The 19814-nt window shown below is 44.2% G+C and overlaps 3 protein-coding genes and 1 pseudogene across 6 annotated transcripts in view; 1 reads left to right on the forward strand and 3 right to left on the reverse strand.

Annotated features, from left to right (window-relative positions):
* Positions 1–11995, reverse strand: part of Memo1 (mediator of cell motility 1) — a 97808-nt gene extending 85813 nt beyond the window's left edge. The window contains exons 1-2 of one of the 3 annotated variants that reach the window (XM_050162939.1): positions 11852–11995; positions 11171–11248 (exon numbers count right to left, since the gene is read on the reverse strand). In XM_050162939.1, the coding sequence (XP_050018896.1) occupies positions 11171–11231 (61 nt within the window). In that variant the 5' untranslated portion in view covers positions 11232–11248; positions 11852–11995. Of the gene's footprint in view, positions 1–11170; positions 11595–11851 lie in introns of those variants that run through there. The other 2 variants (XM_050162938.1, XM_050162940.1) reach the window with 2 other exon arrangements.
* On the reverse strand, positions 8124–8255 carry LOC126514242 (uncharacterized; annotated as a pseudogene).
* On the forward strand, positions 11268–12311 carry LOC126514235 (translation initiation factor IF-2-like). Its single transcript, XM_050163000.1, has one exon. The coding sequence runs from the start codon at positions 11268–11270 to the stop codon at positions 12309–12311; it is 1044 nt and encodes a 347-aa protein (XP_050018957.1).
* Positions 12312–14465: 2154 nt separating this feature from the next.
* Positions 14466–19814, reverse strand: part of Dpy30 (dpy-30 histone methyltransferase complex regulatory subunit) — a 14253-nt gene continuing 8904 nt past the window's right edge. For both annotated transcript variants that reach the window (XM_050163001.1, XM_050163002.1), the window contains exon 5: positions 14466–14802. In XM_050163001.1, coding sequence (XP_050018958.1) covers positions 14730–14802 — 73 coding nt within the window. In that variant the 3' untranslated portion in view covers positions 14466–14729. The remainder of the gene's footprint in view (positions 14803–19814) is intronic.

Below are 19814 nucleotides of genomic sequence, written 5' to 3' on the forward strand. Positions count from 1 at the left end.
AAGAAGAAGAAGAAGAAGAAGAAGAAGAAGAAGAAGAAGAAGAAGAAGAAGAAGAAGAAGAAGAAGGAGAAGAAGAAGAAGAAATTAAATAAGTAAAGATGCTTACCAATTCCAAATAGTTCAAACTTCTAAGCTCATATTTTTCTAAAAGTGTGACTCATAAAATGACATCTCCTACAAGTCCTGTTTCTCAGCTATAAAATAGCAGGCCAGGAGCGATCAAAGCCTGGCTGTCTCAACTGTTCTAGACCTAATAATAAGATTATTATTAGCTAAAATTTTTAACATACAAGCATGTTTTATAAGCTATAAATGATACACAAGTCCAAGTTAGGTGCCCACAATATACTGTAGAAATATTTTAAATGAAACAGAGAAATTTCTGTGTCAGGGGCACCTAGCTCACCAAAGCTCTCTGGCCCTAACAATAAATTTATTTTTATAGTCAAACCGGCTCTTCCACTTACTTGTTACACCTTAAACAGGTTACTCAATCTCTCTCTGAGTCATATCTATAAATGGATATAATAGCAACTTGGTAGAATAATGTTGTAGGTTACAGATTAAACACATATACATGTGGGCATGCCTGTGAGACATCTAATGAAGGGTGTCTTAAGGATTATTTCATTATTTTTAATTTTCCCATGAAGGTCAGGAGTTGAATCCTCTGGACCTAGTTACAGGTGGTTGTGGGCATTGGGAATCCAAATCTGGTCCTCTGAGAGAGCAGTACACATTCTTCACCACTCAACTATCTCTCCAGTTCTAGGATTTATTTTAATGTGTGTGATTTATTTTAGTGTGTGCGCACGTGCGCGCCTGTGTGAGTTTAAGTACACTCCTGGAATTGGAGTGGCAGGCAGTTGTGAACCACCCAATATAGGAACTCTGTCCTCTTCAAGAAGAGTATGTGATGCTGGCCTTCGATAGTGGAGTACACCTTTAGCCCTGGCAGGCAGGGCTACACAGAGAAACCCTGTGTTGAGAAAGGAAAAAGAAAAGCTACTGAGCCATCTTCCCAGCCCCATGAAGACTTCTAAAGATTCATTTTTTATTTTATGTGTATGAGTGTATGTGCTTGATGCCTGCAGAGGCTAGAAGAAGGTGTCAGATCCCTGAACTATAGTTATAGACAGTTGTAATCTGCCACATGGATGCCAGAAACCAAACCAAGGTTCTCTACAAGAGCAGTGAGTAAGCCGGGCAGTGGTGGCGCATGCCTTTAATCCCAGCACTTGGGAGGCAGAGGCAGGCGGATCTCTGTGAGTTCGAGACCAGCCTGGTCTACAAGAGCTAGTTCCAGGACAGGCTCCAAAACCACAGAGAAACCCTGTCTCGAAAAACCAAAAACAAAAAAAAAAAAGGAAAAAAAAAAAAAAGAGCAGTGAGTACTCTTAACCACTAAGCCATCTCTCCAGGCCCAGCAGGACATTTTTTTACCTTTTTTTTTTTTAATGACTATGGGTATTTTGCTTATATGTATATCTACACAAACCATGTGCATGCCTGGTGGCCACGGAGACCAGAAGACAACATTGGATCCCCAAGAACTAAAGTTACAGATGGTTATGCACCTTCATAAAGGTGCTATGACTCAGATCCAGGTCCTCTAGAAAAGCAACAAATGTGCTTAACCATCAATCCCGCTCTCCAAACCCTCAATGACATTTTTATTTTGTTGTCATTCATGTCTTCAAACAGACAACGCCACAGAAGCAGATGACAAGGAACTATACCACTGAGATAGAAATGACTGTGTTCACTTAAAACCTGCATGCAGAGGGATAAGGAGAGGGAGAAAGAACTGCAATAGCCAAGCAACAACAGCAGTCTGTTATTATAAGTCTTGCTTGCCTGCTCTTCTCTAAGGTGAACTAATAGGACAAAATTAAAGAAAAAGTAAATAAAAAATAAATACAAGAGTTCACTATGGATGGAAAGATGGCTCAACGGCCTGATTCCAGCACCCACATGGGAACTTACAACTATCTGTAACTCCAGTTTCAGTTTCAGGGAATCCAATGCCCTCTTTCAAGTTCTGTGAGCCCTGGGCACACAATGCAGACAAAACACCTATACACATAAAATAAGAATAAAGATTGCCTGCTGGGAGGTAGTGGCACACACCTTTAATCCCAGCACTGGGAGGCAGAGGCAGGCAGATCTCTAAATTCAAGGCCAGCCTGACCTATAGAGTGAGTTTCCAGAGCTACACATAGAAACTGTCTCAAAAGAGAGAGAGAGAAAAAGAGAGAGACAGAGAGAGAAAGAGACAGAGAGACAGAGAGAGAGAATAAAGATTAAGAGTCAGGCATGGTAGCACATACCTTTAATCCCATCAGTTGGGTGAAAAAATTTTTTTTCAAAACTTATTTTTACAAAGTCACTTTAAAACTGAACATCTGAGGGAGATGGAGAGATGTCTCAGCGGTTAAGAGCATTGGCTGTTCTTCTAGAACAATTCCCAGCAACCGCATGGTGGTTCACAACCATCTGTAAATGAGATATGGTGCCCTCTTCTGGCCTGTAGTAATACATGCAGACAGAATACTGTATACATGATAAATAAATATTTTTAAAAAAACTGAACATTTAGCCAGGTGGGGGCACACAGACCCACACTTAGGAGGCAGAGGCAGGCACATCTCTGGGCCAGCCTGGTCTAAGAAACCAAGTTCTAGGATAGTAAGAGATGTTACACGGAGAAACCCTGTCTCTGAGGGGGGAAAAAGAATATTTGTCTTTTCAAAGAAAAAACATTTAAGAAGCTCTTACATTTTTTTCACACATCAAAATATCTAAGTCAGTCATGGTCGAATAATACTAACATTAGAAGCCAAGACAAGTGGCCTTCAAGGCTAGTCTAGCCTACCAAGTGAGACCCTGTCTTAAAAAACTAAAAATCCAACCAACAAAAAAAAGGTATTTTAGGAACTGGAGTTGCAGCTCAGCAATTAAGAGCACTTGCTACCTAATCAGAACTAAAATTCTGATACCAGCATCCACAAAACAAATGGGGTTTCTTGTGATGCACTTAACTCCAGCTGCAAGGAGGGTAGGGACAGTAAAGACTGCTGGGCTTGTTGGCTGCCAGCCTAGCTGGGAAAGCCCCCTGGGGTTCAAGGACTGATCCTGCCTCAAAGAAAACAAGTAGAGATTGACAGGGAAGGACACTCAGTGCCTTCTTCTGGCCTCTATGAACACACCACACACAGACCTGAACCCAAAGATATATGTATACACACTAGACACATATACAAACAAATCTATTTTTTAATATAATGTTGGGGCTAGAGAGCTGGCTCAGAGTTTAAAAGAGCATCCTATCCACTCCTTCACAGAACCCAAGTTCAAGTCCCAGCATCCACATTAAGCAGATCACAACTACCTGTAACTCTAGCTCTAGAGAGATCCAATATCTCTATGGACATCTGCATTCACATGCAGACACACACAACTTAAAATAATACAATTAAAACATTACAAAAATACACACAATTATGATACTCTACAACTCAAGGTAAATGCCATAAAAAAAATGAGCTTGGACTTAGCTTAGGTTTGTTTCTAACTAGCTCTTCTTTTAGCTTAAATTAACCCATTTCTATCCATCTATGTACTGTCCTGAGGCTCTTTTACCTCATCTACTCATCGTCCATCCTGCTTTCCTGCTTCCTCGGAGTCTGGCTGGTCCCCCTTTTCACTCTGCCCACCAACGCTGCCTATCCTCTGCCTGGCTAATTGGCAGTTCAGCTTTTTATTTGGCCCATCAGGTGCCTTAGGCAGGCAAGGTGAAACAAGTGTAACACATCTTTCTGTAGTTAAACAATGCAGCATAAACAAATGAAACATATCTGTAACACAAATGCAACACATCTTTACATATTTAAACAAATATTCTATTCCACAACACAGCACAAATACAAGAATCTAGAACAAACTCTCATGCAGAATTGATATGCAAATTTGCTTCAGAAGGTTCTACTGAAACAGTATGTATACACCATACCCTAGTAATTCTCTCAATTAGATAACTGGAAAAATCATAAATACATCCATCCAAAACAAATATAAAAGTATAAAAGTATACACAGCAGAAAAATATTTAAAATTGAAATGCCCATCAGTAATAGAATGGATAAAAGAAGTCATATTCACATGATGTAGGAATGAGAATAAGTTTATCTCACAACTGCAAAGTTGAGCAAAAGAATTTCAACAGTGTTGGAGCCTTCATGAAGACTTAGCTGTCCTTTTGTCCTTCTCCTGGGAATTATCCTGACTTTAATCTAATCTTCAACCTGTGGGGGCTTTCAGATGGTTCGAGCCCACCAGGTTCCTAAGGAGGCCCCTGCCACTTCTTTTGGTCTCAAACTCTTTATCCCCACCCTCAAAGCCTTCTAGGCTGAAGCAGACTCAGGACTTGGGATGAAGTGCTTAGGTTGAGATGAAATGAGGCTGTCTGCCTGTGACTCACTGACCACTTAGAACCTCCCTGTCCTCTCTCCCTGGACTTGTGACCTCACTCTTGTGGCATCCTCATTGCCGTCCTGTGAAGGCCTTCCCTTCCTAAGAACACCAACTGGCACTGCCACTAGGCTGTTTCTGCCATGCCCAAGACACAGTGAGGACAAGGACCCACTAGGGAAAGCGGTGTCCTAAGCTGGATTTGAAGCTGCTTTCTGGCCGGTAGTCATGTCCCAAAGTGGGATGTGTTGTTCTGAGAAGTGCTGTGAGCCAAGAGACTAGAATGGACTGGACGGGTTGGCCATGCTCTTCCCATGTCTCCTAGAGCTGCACTAGTATACTGTGTGCCCCATTGCCTGAGCTGGCCCTAGCCAGCAAGGTCAATGGTACCTGCAGAACAGTAAGGTGAACACCACTTGTTTCCAGCTCAGGTAGTCCTTGTCAAAGTATGAGAAACTCATCAGAGCAGCCAGTGACAGTACAGAGCGGATGGGCCAGTGTCAGCAAGGGGGATGAGAGTTATTTCAGATTGCTGGAATGGGCCCTGAGCAGCCTGCCTCAGCTGCTGAGGGTTTCCCTAGCAGGAAATAGTTTCAAGTCAAAAAGAAAAAAAAGGAAAAAAAGAAAGAAAAAAAATTGAAGAAAAGAAACTCGATAAACACGCTCCACAAATGTTGGGTAAACTATCACTCCTGTGTTGGGTGCACATCAGAGGACTGTGTCTGTCTGGAGAAAGCTCACCTAGCGATACACTTCTTTTCTTCACAAGTCACACATTTTGGGAAGGTGTTTGAGACAGGGTCTCACTATGTAGCTCCAATTGTTCTGAACTCCCTCTGTAGACCAGGCTGGCCTCAAACACAGAAATCCATCTGCCTCTGCCTCCCAATGTGCAACACCATGCCCAACCATCATTTGTATTTTATATTTAACATTAAATGGGTTCACCAATGGTATCACCTATACTATGCTCAAAACACCTGGCCAGTCCTATGTCATTTTCACTGCTCTTTAGAATTGAAACATCAGTATCTCTATGAATACATCTACTGTCAATACTCACTACTTGCTAATTTACCCACTATACTAGTTACTGTCTCATTACTCTGACAAGACACCTGACAACAAGCAACTAAAGGGTTGAGTTTAGCTCACAGGTGTAGGGACACTTTATCAGAGCCAGGTGCTGGCGGCAGCTGCTCACATTGCATTCCCCAGTCAGGAAGCAGGCAGCAACAAACAGGCACTCAGCACTCACCTTTTCATGTTGTACAGACCCCCAGCACCAGCCTGGCACAGCCCACATTTAGGGTGGCGTCTTCCCACTTCAAGGAACCCAACCTAGACAATCCTTCAAGGACATGGCCAAAGGCTTGTCTCTTCAGTGAATCTAGATCCTACCAAGCTGACAATCAACACTAAATATCATATTCATTAACTACCAAGCACTATGAACATTCATTTATGTAAAGGTTTGCTGAGAATCTATGTAAAAATCTGTGCTTCAGGCCACTGACATGGCTAGGCATCCAAATTTTGTCAACTTGAGTTTGGTTCCCAGGACACACATGCTAGAAAAAAATAAATTCCCACAAGTTGTCATCTTCCCTCCCTACATCCTTCATGGCATGCATGCCTATACACATGTACGCACCTGTATACAAACTAAATAAATTGCGCTGGGCAGTAATGGCGCACGCCTTTAATCCCAGCACTCATGAGGTAGAAGCAGACAGATCTCTAAACTCTAGGCCAGCCTGCTCAAAACTAGTTCCAGGACAGGCTCCAAAGCTACAGAGAAACCCTGGCTCAAAAAAACAAACTAAACTAGATAAAATACAATAATGAAATAAAAAAAAAAAACTGTGGTAGGCTATTTGTATAATTAAAGCAATTTTCTTGCTTTAAGGGGTGATAACCTTATATATAAGTAATAAAAGTACAAAGACACACTCTTGGTGCTACAGGGACACAAACATCAAAAAAGGCAAAACATAAAGTAGATTCTCTCTTGGAGGTATAAACACCCCCTAAATGATGAGTAGAAACTATCCTGTTAAGGGCATTTCCACAGAAGGAGCAGTCTGAGCAAAAGGCACAGAGCTAAGAAACAGCATGCTATATTTCAGGAAGCAATGAACAGCTGCTAAATGTTGCTTGAGGCTTAGTAACACCAAGATGGACCACTATGGGGGGAGCTGTCAAGACAGGGAAAGAAGATAGTAATCATCCAGAAGACATGGGTCAGGAAAGAAATGATCAAACAGGAAACAATATAGAGGTGGAATTAAAGACAAAAGGCTGGAAAAAAAAGTCTAGCTAGCAGGCAATGTTAGTTGCCCCTACTGAAAATATAAGAGACAAAACAATAAAACAACAGCTATACCCAGATGGGAGTAAATTCCAGTACTCCAAGAGGCAGAGGCAGGAAAAACTCTATGAGTTTCCAGAACAGCCTGGTCTACATAGCAAGTTCCAGAACAGCCATGACGATATAGAGACCTTGTCTTAAATGAGGGGGAAGAAAAGCCATTGCTAACCTGAAGAAAAACTATATATACAAAATACTGTGGCCTTTACTCCCAGCACTTTGGAGGTAGAGGCAGGTGGATCTCTGCATTAGAAGACAGCAGGGTCTACTGGACAGTCAGAGATAAGATACACAGAGAAAGCCTATCTTGAAAAACCACCAGTCACACTAACCATTAACCTACCCTAGTGTAAGCAGATTTTCTTTTTATAAAAAGTCAAATAGTAAACATTTCAGCTTTATGCTCCACGTACAATCTTACTTTTGTTTGTTTTAAGACAGGATCTCTCTGTGCAGTCCTGGCTTTCCAAGAACTCAATATGTAGACCAGGTTGGCCTAGAACTCAGGGATCCATCCAACCACCTCAGGCACAACTAGCTCCTTTTTTTTTTTTTTTTTTTTTGGTTTTTCGAGACAGGGTTTCTGTAGCTTTTGGAACCTATCCTGAAACTCTCTCTGTAGACCACGCTGGCCTCGAACTCACAGAGATTCTGTCTCCCACTTGCTGGGATTAAAAGTGTGCACTACCACTGCCTAGCCTTCTTTTTGCTTTTTTAAGCAACCACTTAGAAAATAAAGCATCCAATTCCAGTGGGGATTCAATCACTCCAGCTTCAGAGGGCACCTGCACTCACATGCACATAGCCTTACACAGACACAAAGATAATTAAATATAATTAAAATACATCTTTTTAAAAAAAACTTAGCTAATGAACTTTCTTTTAAGGTTTACAGGGTGCACTTGGGATGTGAGCCATTGTTAGTTTGCTGATCCTTGTTGGTAAGGAAATGAGGATTAACCTTCCTATGAGATTAACTTTCCTAAAATGACACTTGCACTGTATTAATACCCTACTCTAAAATCTCCATAGGTGCTCCCTGCATAATACATACAATTCCGATAGTGCCTAACATTCACAGGCATTTCCAGCTCCAATCTACTATCCCAGGCATTCAAACCAAACCTTAAGAACTGCCCATTCTTACTAAATTGGACTACTTACACTTACCTGCTTCTGTAGATGTGTGTTGTTTCCCAACCCAGTGTTCTTTTCTTCTGTTTCCTAACTTGACTAAATATCCTTCTTTCAGAGCACAATTAAAATCCTACCCCTGCATGACTCCACCCTCCTCAAAACTTCCAAATGCACTATCTCAATTTAACAGATATTTAATCGCGGCTCTGTAGCTATAATTTACTTCAAATAAATTCTAGTAATGAACTATAGAAATTATCCCTGAAAGTATAGTCTTTTAAATAAATTCTAAATTCATTGAGGGCAGGCAGCAGTTTACACCACCCTCAGTCAACGGATCGAACAACATACAACAAAAAGTAAATAAGATAAAGACATGGGTATGAATATAAGTAATAATGTACAACTTTTTTTCTGAAATAGCTAGTTAACTGAATCAATAGACGAATATTCTTCCATTACATGTGTACAACCTGAATACTAGACAAGACACAAAATGACAATCAATACATATTTCCTCAGTTCTTTTTGTTTCTTTTGGTCTTTTTTTTTGGTGTGTGTGTGTGTGTGTGACAAGGTTTCTCTCAGTAGCCTTGGCTATCCTGGAACTCACAGAGGTCCATCTGCGTCCCAAGTGCTGGAACTAAAGGCAAACACCACCACCACCCAGTAAATGCCTCAGTTCTTTATGGACTAGCTGACTAGAGAAACAATAGCAGAATGCGAGAAAAACTCCCCAATAGTAGGTCATTAGTTCAACATAGGTACACTATCTTCACACTACAGGTACAAGTTATCAGACCAATTTGTTTTTAGGATACAAATTGGGCTTCTAAAACTAAACTGCTTTAAGTTTTTTACCTTAATTTCCTCAATATTAGACAAATTAAAAAAAGTTTCACACACTCCAAGAAGTCATACATTTGAACTCCAGTAAGGTATTATGAAGTCCACCCAGATTTTACGGAAGAATATAATTACCTATATCAACACTTTTAAGGAAGTATCTATAGTCAGGATTTTTTTTTGAACCAGATTAAAGGTTACAGCTGGTGTTTGAACCTTAAGGAATTCTAAAATCGCGTCAACTGCATCCAATTTTACTGCCAATATAAATGTTTAGCATCTAAAACAATTCTCTCTGGAATATTTGCCCACATTCTAATGTAAATTACAACAAAGGTTTACAACATTTGTAACAAATGAAAAGTGGGTGGCACAGGCCTTTGATCCAGAATTGGGAGGCAGAGGCAGGCAGATCTCTGTGAGTTCCAGCCCAACCTGGTCAACAGAGCTCAGCAAGGGCTACACAGAGAAACCCTGTCTCAAAAAAACAAAAATACAGCTGCTGGGCAGTGGTGGCCCAGGCCTTTAATCTTAACCAGCACTTGCGGAGGCAGAGACAAATAGACCTCTGTTAGTTCAAGGCCAGCCTGGTCTACAAGACCTAGTTCCAGGGCAGCTAGGAATGAGACACAGAGAAACCCTGTCCCGAAAAAACAAACAAAAGTATACAAAAACACACTGAATAAATGTCAAAAGATTGTCATGATATAAAAAAATGTGACTAATTCTCCAAAAATGGGGGTGGGGGTGGGGTAGACAATGACACTTACTTATAAGCCTGCTGTTTAATAATGAATAATATTAATTTGGTTTTGGGTGGGTTTTTTTGTTTTTTGGGTTTGTTTTTGTTTTTTTATTTTGTTTTGTTTTGTTTTTGTTTGTCTGTTTGGTTTTTGTTTTTCAAGACAGGGTTTCTCTGTAACCTTGGCTGTTGCGGAACTCGGAACTCCGGAACTCGCTTTGTAGACCTTGAATGCACAAGAGATTCACCTGCCTCTGCCTCCCCAGTGCCCGGATTAAGGGCGTGGTCCAGCCAAGAGTGCCTGGATTTAAAAGGGACAGACTCGGGAAGGAGCCAGAAATCCTGCTTGATTCCTATTTCACCACTGGCCTAGTCTTGGGTGCAGCACTAAATGTCTTTGTTTCCCCATACACTGACACAAGAACAGCTTAACTGACATTTTCAGGTTGTGAGAACTGATTCCAAGTGTCTGAAGTACTTCAGGAGCACGAAGGGAACCACGCTGTAGGCATAAAAGGTCATACTTACTTAATGCGAAAACTGCAGCTACCTGTTAGCAGCAGTTCCAAACTCAACCGTAATTCTTTTGTGTCTTAGAAGGGGGCATGTACTTCAGGAGCTGGTCGAACTGTCTCAGAGAAGACAAATAACTACTTTCCAAAACACAGAAAAAGAAAAAGAAAAAAAGAAAAAAAAAACCTCGTGTCGCTATCCAACCCTAGTACTTGCAAAGGAAAACAAAGTTCAGAGCCGGTTGTTGATAAACCTAGCTAGACTAGAGACCGGCAGGAATCATGGAGAACTTTTCTTTGTTACCATACCAGAAATGTGACCCCTAAAAATAATCTCAAAAAGCAATCCTTGTCACTAGAGTTGTACTAATGGGAAACGGCCCTAGCCTTTCTTACCTAAAGAACTACACATGGTGGTTGTTAGAGGCTGCAGCCAAGACTTAGGGAGAATTCTCTCAAAACCTAAGCTAACTAGACAGGTAGTCCAGCACTCGGTGCTGAGCGCTGGGTACTGAAGAGGGTTGCTCGGGAAAAGTGCTGATCCATCTCCAGCTGCCCCTGGATGACAGTAACAATGCAAACACTGACAAAAGAGCTAGGAGGCCACCCAGAGCCCCTTGCCGGGCAGCACCTCTGCCCGAGCCTCCACATACAAAGCGACAAATCCCCGAGAGGCCCTCGGCTGACAGATCTTCCAAGCGAGACCTAGCGTGGCAACATGCTGTGGGGGAGAAAAGTACGGCTTGTCACTCCTTCCAGGGGCGCGGGGTGCCCCGAAGGTGAGGGCAAACCCTTCGGTCCTCTCGGCCAGTCCCCAACGCGGGGACCGCGCCGGCTCGTCCTTCCCCGCGGCAGCGGCCGTCCGCGAGGCTGGGAGCCCAGCAGCCCGCGCTCGTCCCGGTCCGGCCCGGCCGGCAACTACTCGCCCAACTCCGCGGGCGCCAGGCGGCCCGCCCGAGTGCCGGGTGGGGGAGGCGACACGGCCCGGCCCGCTCCCTCGGCACGCGGTCCGCGCCCGCCGCCCTCCGCCCGTGTCCCCGCCCGCCGGGCCCCGGCTGCCCAGCTCGACCGCCGGGCGGCCTGGCTCCCTACCTGAGGCGGTGTACCAGCTCCCGGCGTGGCTGGCTTCCCGGCAGACCACTCGGTTGGACATCTTGGTGCCTGTGCCGCCTATGGTGCACGAGGATGAATGAGGAGGAGGCGGCGGCGGCGGCGGCGGCGGCGGCTCCGCGAGGGGACGAGACGCCGCGGGCCCAGCCCAGGAGGAGGCGGCCGCGGGGAGGGGACCGGCCCGGCCCAGGAGGAGGAGGAGAAGGAGGAAGAGGAGGAGATGGCAGCCGGGGCTGGCGGCGGTAACAATCACCACAAACTCCGCCGGCCGCCGGAAGATGGGGCCCACGGCGGACTCGCCCGAGCCTCGCGGCAGCCGCGGAATCGCCGCCGCTGCCCTGACAGGGCTGCTTCCGCGAGCCGCCCCCGGCCCCGCCGCGCGCGGCCTGCCGAGCCTCCCGCTGACCCCACCCCCGTGACTCCGCGCCCTCCCCCACCCGCCCCGCCCCCACCGCCAGGCCTCCCTCCTGCCGCGCGCCCGCCGGCCCCGCCCCGCGCCTCCGCCCGCCGTGCGGCGCGCTCGACCGCGGAAGCGGGCCAGGCTCCAAGCCATCCGGGGTCGGGCGGCCTCAGGCCAGGTGGCGGCGGTCGGTGCTCGCCCCTCCCCCTCCCCCGTACAGCCCGGGGCCGGGCCCTGAACCTGGGAAGCCCAGGCGTCCTTACTCTCCGCGCTACCGGGTCCGGCCCACTGAGCATGCCCAGCGCCGCGGCCGGGCCCGCCGAGGAGGCTCAGCGTGCACGCTCCGCTCTCCGGGGTTTAGCACCAGCAGAGGCTGGGGGCAGGGCGCGGGGCGCAGGACGCAGCCGCGAGGCGGGGAAAGCCCCTTCCCTCCCCACCCCCCCACCCCCGAGTCGCCTGACTTGTCCCCGCGCGCCGCCGGCTCGGCACACGCACACACGCACACACGCGGTTGCTGCCCGCCAAAGTCCGGCCGGGGTTCCCCCCTGCCACTGCGTCCTTGGTGGATTCCCATCCTCGGGGAGTCACCCAGGAATGCAAGTCTGGGGCCGCGCCGAGAAGTTTCATTTGTTGAGACCGGAGTGCGGCGAAGCGGACCCGGGGGGGAGTAGGGGAGCTGTAAAAATGCAGCCTTCGCTTCCCAGGCTCGTCCCTGCCACCTAATAGTACCTTTGGCAGAGTTATATGTACTAATTGTATCTTAGCTGTAACTGCAGTGTGGCAAAGATCGTCTCAGTTATTTCCTACTGGGTGAAATGGGGCGGGGGGGGGGGGATGACACTCGGGTAAGGTACATTGCAAATGTCACCTCTTCACTTATTAAATTCCAGTATTCCACGTGTGTGTCGGCAGCAAAGAATCCCTTTACAAGTTGGGTAGAATCACAAAGAAAGCGGGTTTGGCTTTGAAGTGCAGGATTCCCAAACTAGGAAGTGTAACAGTTGCCCATTTCCCAGAAAGTATTTGGGACCGAAATCATACAACGGGTATATCAGTTTCACATGAAACTAGCTTCTCAATACCCAAATACGGTGTTACTTAATGCCCTAAGAAAAGAGTTTTATTTGTTGGGTTTTTTCGCCAGGTTCTCAGGTGTTGTCATGAGGAAAGCTCTGTGATAAATTTCAATGACAAGAAAAATGGTAGATTTCTTCTTTCTCCCAAGAGCTTGTGTTACTTAGCAAACGTAGCAAAGACCACACTAACGAATAAAATACGAGCTCTTGGGCTGAAGAAATGGCTCCAAGGTTAAAACACGTGCAGCTCTTGCAGAGGACCTAAGTTGACTCACAGCGCAGACTTTGGACAGCTCCCAAACATCCCTTAGTCCAGTTCCAGGGGACTTTTGACGCCCTCTTCTGGCCGCCAAAGGCACCTACAATTACGTGCACATACCCCCCCAACACAAATACATAATTAAATCTGTTTTTAAAGATCTCTAGAATGCTTCACTTTGTAGCCTTGACTGGCCTGGATAGAACACCCAGTGTAAACATGGCTGTCCTCTCTCTGCCTTTGGAGGGAGAGATAGGCAGCCAGATGCCACAACTGTTTTGGGACAGGATCTCCTATATACCCCATACACGTTTTGTTTTCTATTTTTGTTTTTTCGAGACAGGGTTTCTCTGTGTAGCTTTGGAGCCTTGTCCTAGAACTCACTTTGTAGACCAGGCTGGCCTCAAACTCACAGAGATCGACCTGCGTCTGCCTCCTGAGTGCTGGGATTAAAAGCATGAGCCACCACCGCCTGGCATAATTAGATTCTTTAATCCCAGCACTCTGGGAGAAGCAGAAGGATCTGAGTTCCAGGACAGCCAAAGCTATGTAGAGCCCTTACCTCAAAAAGGAAACAATAAATTGTTAATGTAGCTCTAGTTGGCCTTGAACTCTTGAAGATCCACCTGCCTCTGCCTCCCAGTGTTGGGATTAAAAGTACGCACCACAGTGCGTGGCCATTAAGGGGAATTGCAGAAGGCATCTGATTAACATTACCTGATTAACATCACCTTTGCACAGGCTCTTAACCTAAAGACAAGATTAATATGCTCCCAGTGCAGGGTTTCTCAACTTTAATACCACTCTTAGTTTGAACTGGGTGACTAAGAGGGAGAGATGGGCACATGGACTGTCCTGAGCCTTCTGAGATTCGTAATATCCAGGGCTCTACCCTGACAGCAGAATCCCACCTCACTCATTGCCCATACATAACCGAAGGGGGAAACTTGCCTCCCATTTGAGAACAAGAGTTCTAGTAATTGTGCCCCCTAGCTTTCATCACACTACTTTATCTCAATTTCTTCATGGGGGACAATAGGAATACACGCAAAATACAAAAATACTACGTATTTCTTTTTAATTTTATATGTATAAATGTTTTGCCTGAATGTATGTAAGTGCATCTTGTGTGTGCCTTGTCAGAAGAGGGGGTCAGATCCCTGAAACTAAGTTAGACCATTGTGAGCCACTGTGTGGGTGCCAGGAATCCAATGTGGGTCCTCTGAAAGATAAATACCCTAAGACGTCACCTCTTCAGCCCCTATTGTTTGGCAGAGATAAAACAAGACTAAGGAGCTGGAGTACTGTTGCTTAGCTATGCGAACACTGGTGGGACTGCGCTGCAGGCCCATGTGAGCACTTACCAGCAGGGTTGGCTTAAGCAGGCTTCCCTGCAAAGTGGAAAAGAGCTCCTCTACAGAGTTCAATTCCAGAGGTCATTTAAGTAAAATATTGCCAATGTGGTGGCTACTATATGACTACTACAAAGTATCACATTCAAAACTACAAACAGTTCATGGAAACAAACATAAAAACTATGAATTAATGGTGTTTTAATAGTTTATTTTGAAGGTCTTTTAAAAACAAAGTAAAAGACCATCTGAGAAAAAAATTGCACAGATGATACTCATTAAATAAGTATGGTGATTAAATCAGACAGAGGATATGTTCTCTTCTGCAACTCCAGAAGTGAGTTCTGTGGTCCGGAAGGTTCCAGAGTGGGGAGGGGAATCATGGCAATTAAAGCTGCCTCGTAATCATGTAAATCTACAGTAGCAACCAAATGTTTCTTTTCTTCCCAAGTAATCAATTTCGGTCTTCAAACTGTGCCTTATTTTTTAAAAGATAAGATGCTAGAAACTCAATGGGATTTGGCGGTCTGTAAGGGAAAAGAAATGCAAAGGTTAGATATTCTGCACATACGTTAATTTATTTGTTTGTTTGTTTTGGTTTTTCGAGGTGAGGGTTCTCTGTAGCTTTGGAGCCTGTCCCAGAACTCACTCTGTAGACTAGGCTGGCCTCGAACTCAGATCTGCCTGTCTCTGCCTCCTGAGTGCTAGGATTAAAGGTGTGCACCACCACCGTCCAGCTACCATTTTTTTTAATGGATGTTTCATTTCCAGTTAAAGGTTATCTGTAACAAATATGGTGAGACAGGCAAACTAAGAAGCCAATATTAAAAGTTTAAAAGGACTTAAATTGTTTTATAGCTAAAACCAGTACAAACTCAATTCTAAAACACATGGGGTCTTGTTTAATCTTTATTTATTATTATTGCATGTATGCATGGTGGGAACAGATGTCTCACCCATGTGGAGGTCAAAAGACAACTCGGGAGCCGGTGTTCCCAGCACCCTCATATGAGTTCTGGATACTGAAATCAGGTAACTGGTGGTTAGGTTTGCTCTGCTCAGCAAATTCCTTTACCTACTGAGTCCAAAAACACAACCCAGGGGAATGAAATGCTGCTTGCCTCGGGGAGATTTCTAGGATACAAGCAGTATTCAGCTTCATGAACTTTGTGTACATAGCATAGGTGTTTAGTTTCAAGAAAGCCTAGCACAATGGGGACAGAGGCTAGCCTAGTCTACATATCCAGTTCCAGGTCAGTCAAAGCTACACAGTGAGAACCTTTTTAAAAACAAAAGCAAACCGGGCAGTGGTGGTGCATGCTTTTAATCCTAGAGGCAGATCTCTCGGAGTTCAAAGCCAGCCTGGTCTACAAAGTGAGTTCCAGGACAGGGTGCAAAGTTACACAGAGAAACTGTGCCTCAAAAAAACCAAAACAAACTCAAGCTGTATGCCTACAATATGTGTGGTTTCTGAAGTATTATCCTTCAGCAAAAAAAAAAAAAAAAAACAATAAGGGACATACCATTAGCAACATTAGCACCCAGATGAACTCACAGATGACTGAAGGTCCAATGATTAACATTCATTTAGACAACCTGCTTCTTTTTAAAGAGACACTTCAATTTTCCTCCAAATCTTGTATTACATATATTTTGTGGGAAGCATGACACTTGTGTGAAAGACAGCAAGTCTCCCTGTTATGTGGGTCCTGGGGAATCAAACTCAGGGCATCAGCCTTGGTGGCAAGCCTCTTTATTCACTATCTTGACAGCCCAAATTTTTTAAATTAATATTTATGATGCTAAACAACCAATTCACACATGAGAAAACCACTTATAAATTTAAATAACTCCACATTTGCCATAGATCCTACTCCAAAAGGCAGGGTGCGGGAGAAAAAGGAAGGCAAGCAAGAGAGCATGCGCAAAACTGAGTTACCATAATTAGTCTAGGACAGCCAGGACTGTTGCACAGAGAAACCCTGTCTCCAAAAACAAAAACAGAAACAAAAAACTTTCCCTGTACTAGGGGAATGTGTAGGACGTGCCCTTTTTTATGTGTGGGGAAGGAAATCAGCCAGGTGGTGGAGCACACGTTTAATCCCAGCACTGAGGAGGCAGAGTCAGATGGATCTCTGAGTTCAAAGCCAGCCTGGTCTAACCCTATTTTTAAAAAATTGATTTATTTATGTAAATATAATATATGCATATGTATGATCGGTCTGCCTGCATGCATGCCTGCAGGAGGAGGAGGGCATCAGATACCACTGTAGATGGTAGTGCAATGCCATGTGGGTGCTGAGAATAGAACTCAGGACCTCTGGAAGGGCGGCTGGTGCTCTTAACTGCTGAGCCATCTCTCCAGGTTTTGCCTTTTTGTTTGGCTTTTGGGACAGAGTAGATCCTGGCTGTCTTGGAACTCACTCTGTAAACCAGGCTGGTCTCAAACTAGGAGATCCTCCTGCCTCAGCCTCCCCAGTGAATCACCCCATGCCTAGATTGCCCACACTAGAAAGATATGAGGAACTCTTTAAGTTTCAGGACAGTTAGGGCTATGTAAAGAGACCCTGTCTCAAAAAATAAAACAAATAATTTCCTTTTGCATCCAAGGTAAGCAAGCATTCTACCACTGAGCTACAATCTCAGCTCTAACCCCTTCTATTCTATGTCTTGAGAAAGTTACATAAACCAGTCCACCAGGAACTAACAGTTCTCTTGCCTCAGCCACCCAACTGCTTACACCAACACACCTTACCAGCAAAATCTTCTGAGCTGCCTACAGACCCACTTTCACCAAATAATTAGGTTAACCTAATGACTGATTTTACAAAAACTCTTTGCCTAAGAATTCTATTTAAAAGCATATTATTAGTTAAAAATCGTCCTAGTTTTTTCTTTTAGCATTTAATAGTAGTATTTAGAATTTTAATCAGGCACAGTTGTGCACACCTATAATCCTAGCAATCAGGCAGAGGTCAGGGCAGAGGTCACGGCGGAGGTGGATGATCAGTTCAAGGTCATCAAACTTACAAAGGAAGTTTGAAACCAATTTAGACTACTTGAGACCCTATCCCAATAAAACAATAATAGTGATTTAAAATTTAGATTAAATGGAATTTCTAACATACCAGCCTTCTTTGGAAAAAAATGAAAAAATAAAAGATTACCTTTTGGGGATGGTGCTGGGGACTGAACCTGGGACCTCAGGCACACCAGGGCAACACCCTACCAATAAGCTCTTACTCCAGCCCAGCCACATTCCAGTCATCAACAGCAGAGTCAAGATATATTCAGTCATAAATAAATCTTATCTTATAAATAACCAAGCAAAAGCAAAAGACAAGTATTGTATTCATTTAGTCAGTAACAGCCTTATGTATTCCAAGCACATGGCTCTAATGGACAGTGTGTGTGTGTGTGTGTGTTTCTTTTAAGCATGTATAGGTGTTTTGCCTACATGTATGTTTATGCCCACAGACGCCAGAAGAGGGCGTCAGATGCCCTGGATCCAGAGTGACAGATGGCTAGGAGCCTCCATGTAGGTGTTAAGAAACAAACACAGGTCCTCTCCAAGAGCAGTGAGTGCCAAGTCATCTGGCCAGCCCATTCTTGTTCTTAAAGACAGTGTCTCACAACAGTATCCTGACTGGCCTGAACCTCAGCCATCTAGAGACCTGCCAGTCTCTGCCAGTGTGATGGGACTGAAGGTGTGTGCCACCACAACCAGGACACATAACTTAAATAAACTAATGTATCAATCTTGGCCATCAGGATGGCTTATCAGGGAAGACCCCTGCCACCAAGCCTGACAACCTCATAACCCATGTGTAAAAAGAGAAAAACCAACTCCTCAAAGTTGTCCTCTGACCTCCACACTTACACTCAGGCATACAAACATGCATGTGCTGCACATATACATAAGCACACACCCTAGCGTACACACATGCAGACATACACATACATACACACTCGCACACACAACTAAAATATAACAAAATTTAACTAATCTATGTTACTAACTTATATCCATTTACTACAGCAATTATTACTGTCCTAGAGTTAAAACACAGCACACACCTAATAGAAACTAACTAGTTTACAAAACAAACTTCCTTATTTGTTTACACAAAAAAGAAATTAGAAGCTGGGTATGATGGCTCACATCTGTAATTCCAGTACTTGGGACACAGAGTATGCAAATGAGTCCATAGCCTTCCTCAGCTACATAACTAATCCCAAGTCAGCAGGAGCTACATAAGACCCTCCTTGAGAAAAAAAGATGGGCTAGAGAGATGACTCAAAGATGAGTGGTTAAGGACACTGGCTGCTCTTTCAGAGAACCGAGGTTCAATTCCTAGCACCCACTGTTGCCTAAGAAACAGGGTAACTCCAATTGCAAGGGATCCCATGCCATTTTCTGGCCTCTGTGAACACCAGACACCCATGTGGTGCACACACACACACACACACACACACACACACACACACGTGCGCATACACACACACACGCGCGCATACACACACACATATGCAGGTGAAAACACACATATTAAAAAATAAAAATAGGAAGGGCGGGTAGTGGTGGCACACGTCTTTAATTCCAGCACTCGGGAGGCAGAGGCAGGTAGAACTCTATGAGTGCGAGAACAGCCTGGTCTACAGAGCTAGTTCCAGGACACGCTCCAAAGCTACAGAGAAATCCTGTCTCGAAAAGCCAAAAACATAAAATAAAATTAAATTAAATTAAAAAAAAATAGGGACAAGGTGGCAAAGTGGTTAAGACGATGGACTGCTAAAAAATAAAAATAAGACAAAACACAAAAAAAAAAAAGAATTTCTGTAAGGATTATAGCGATGCATGTAGAAATAAGAGAACTGCTCCCAAAGGGAGAAGTTACTGCTGATGAGCAAGTGTACTGACAAAAAGAGCCCTTTGCAACCAGCTGGGAACCTAGCCTGATAGTGGAGTGCTTGCCTTTCATGAGCAGGGTCCCCAGTTTGAAGTCCAGGCACAACCAAGGAGACTATAATAATCCTATACTTGAGATAACAGTGACACCGGGGAAAAAAACTTAAGGAACAAATTACTGGACAGAAATACAATTTACAGCAAATATCACAATATGTCAAATACTATATAAAGTCAAACTCCATAAAACTAGAAAATCAATTCTTGATTGTCACTAAAAACAATAAGCAAGCACAGGCAAAAAGGTTTCAAATAGATAAACTATAGTGACAAAGGATAATGGACAATGGATCTGGGTGAAACCTAACTGCAAACTTAGCATTAGGCGTTAGAGGCAAAAGGATCAGATCAGAGTTCAAGGTCAGCCTGAGCTATTTGAGAGATAAGCAGGCAGCGCAACCTGGCCTTAGACTCAATCCCAAAAACCACAAAAAAAAGATCTGGAAATGTGGTATCACACTTCCCACAACCCAAGCACTGGGTTGAAAGTTCAAGGACATCCTTGGCAATGTAGTTCAAAGTCAGCCTAGGCTGCCAGTCAAAAAAAAAAAAAAAGCAATAGTAAAGTGG

Source organism: Alexandromys fortis, unplaced genomic scaffold, assembly GCF_014885135.2.
Source record: "Alexandromys fortis isolate MF-2015 unplaced genomic scaffold, M_Fortis_MF-2015_v1.1 scaffold_148, whole genome shotgun sequence".
NCBI lineage: Eukaryota > Metazoa > Chordata > Mammalia > Rodentia > Cricetidae > Alexandromys > Alexandromys fortis.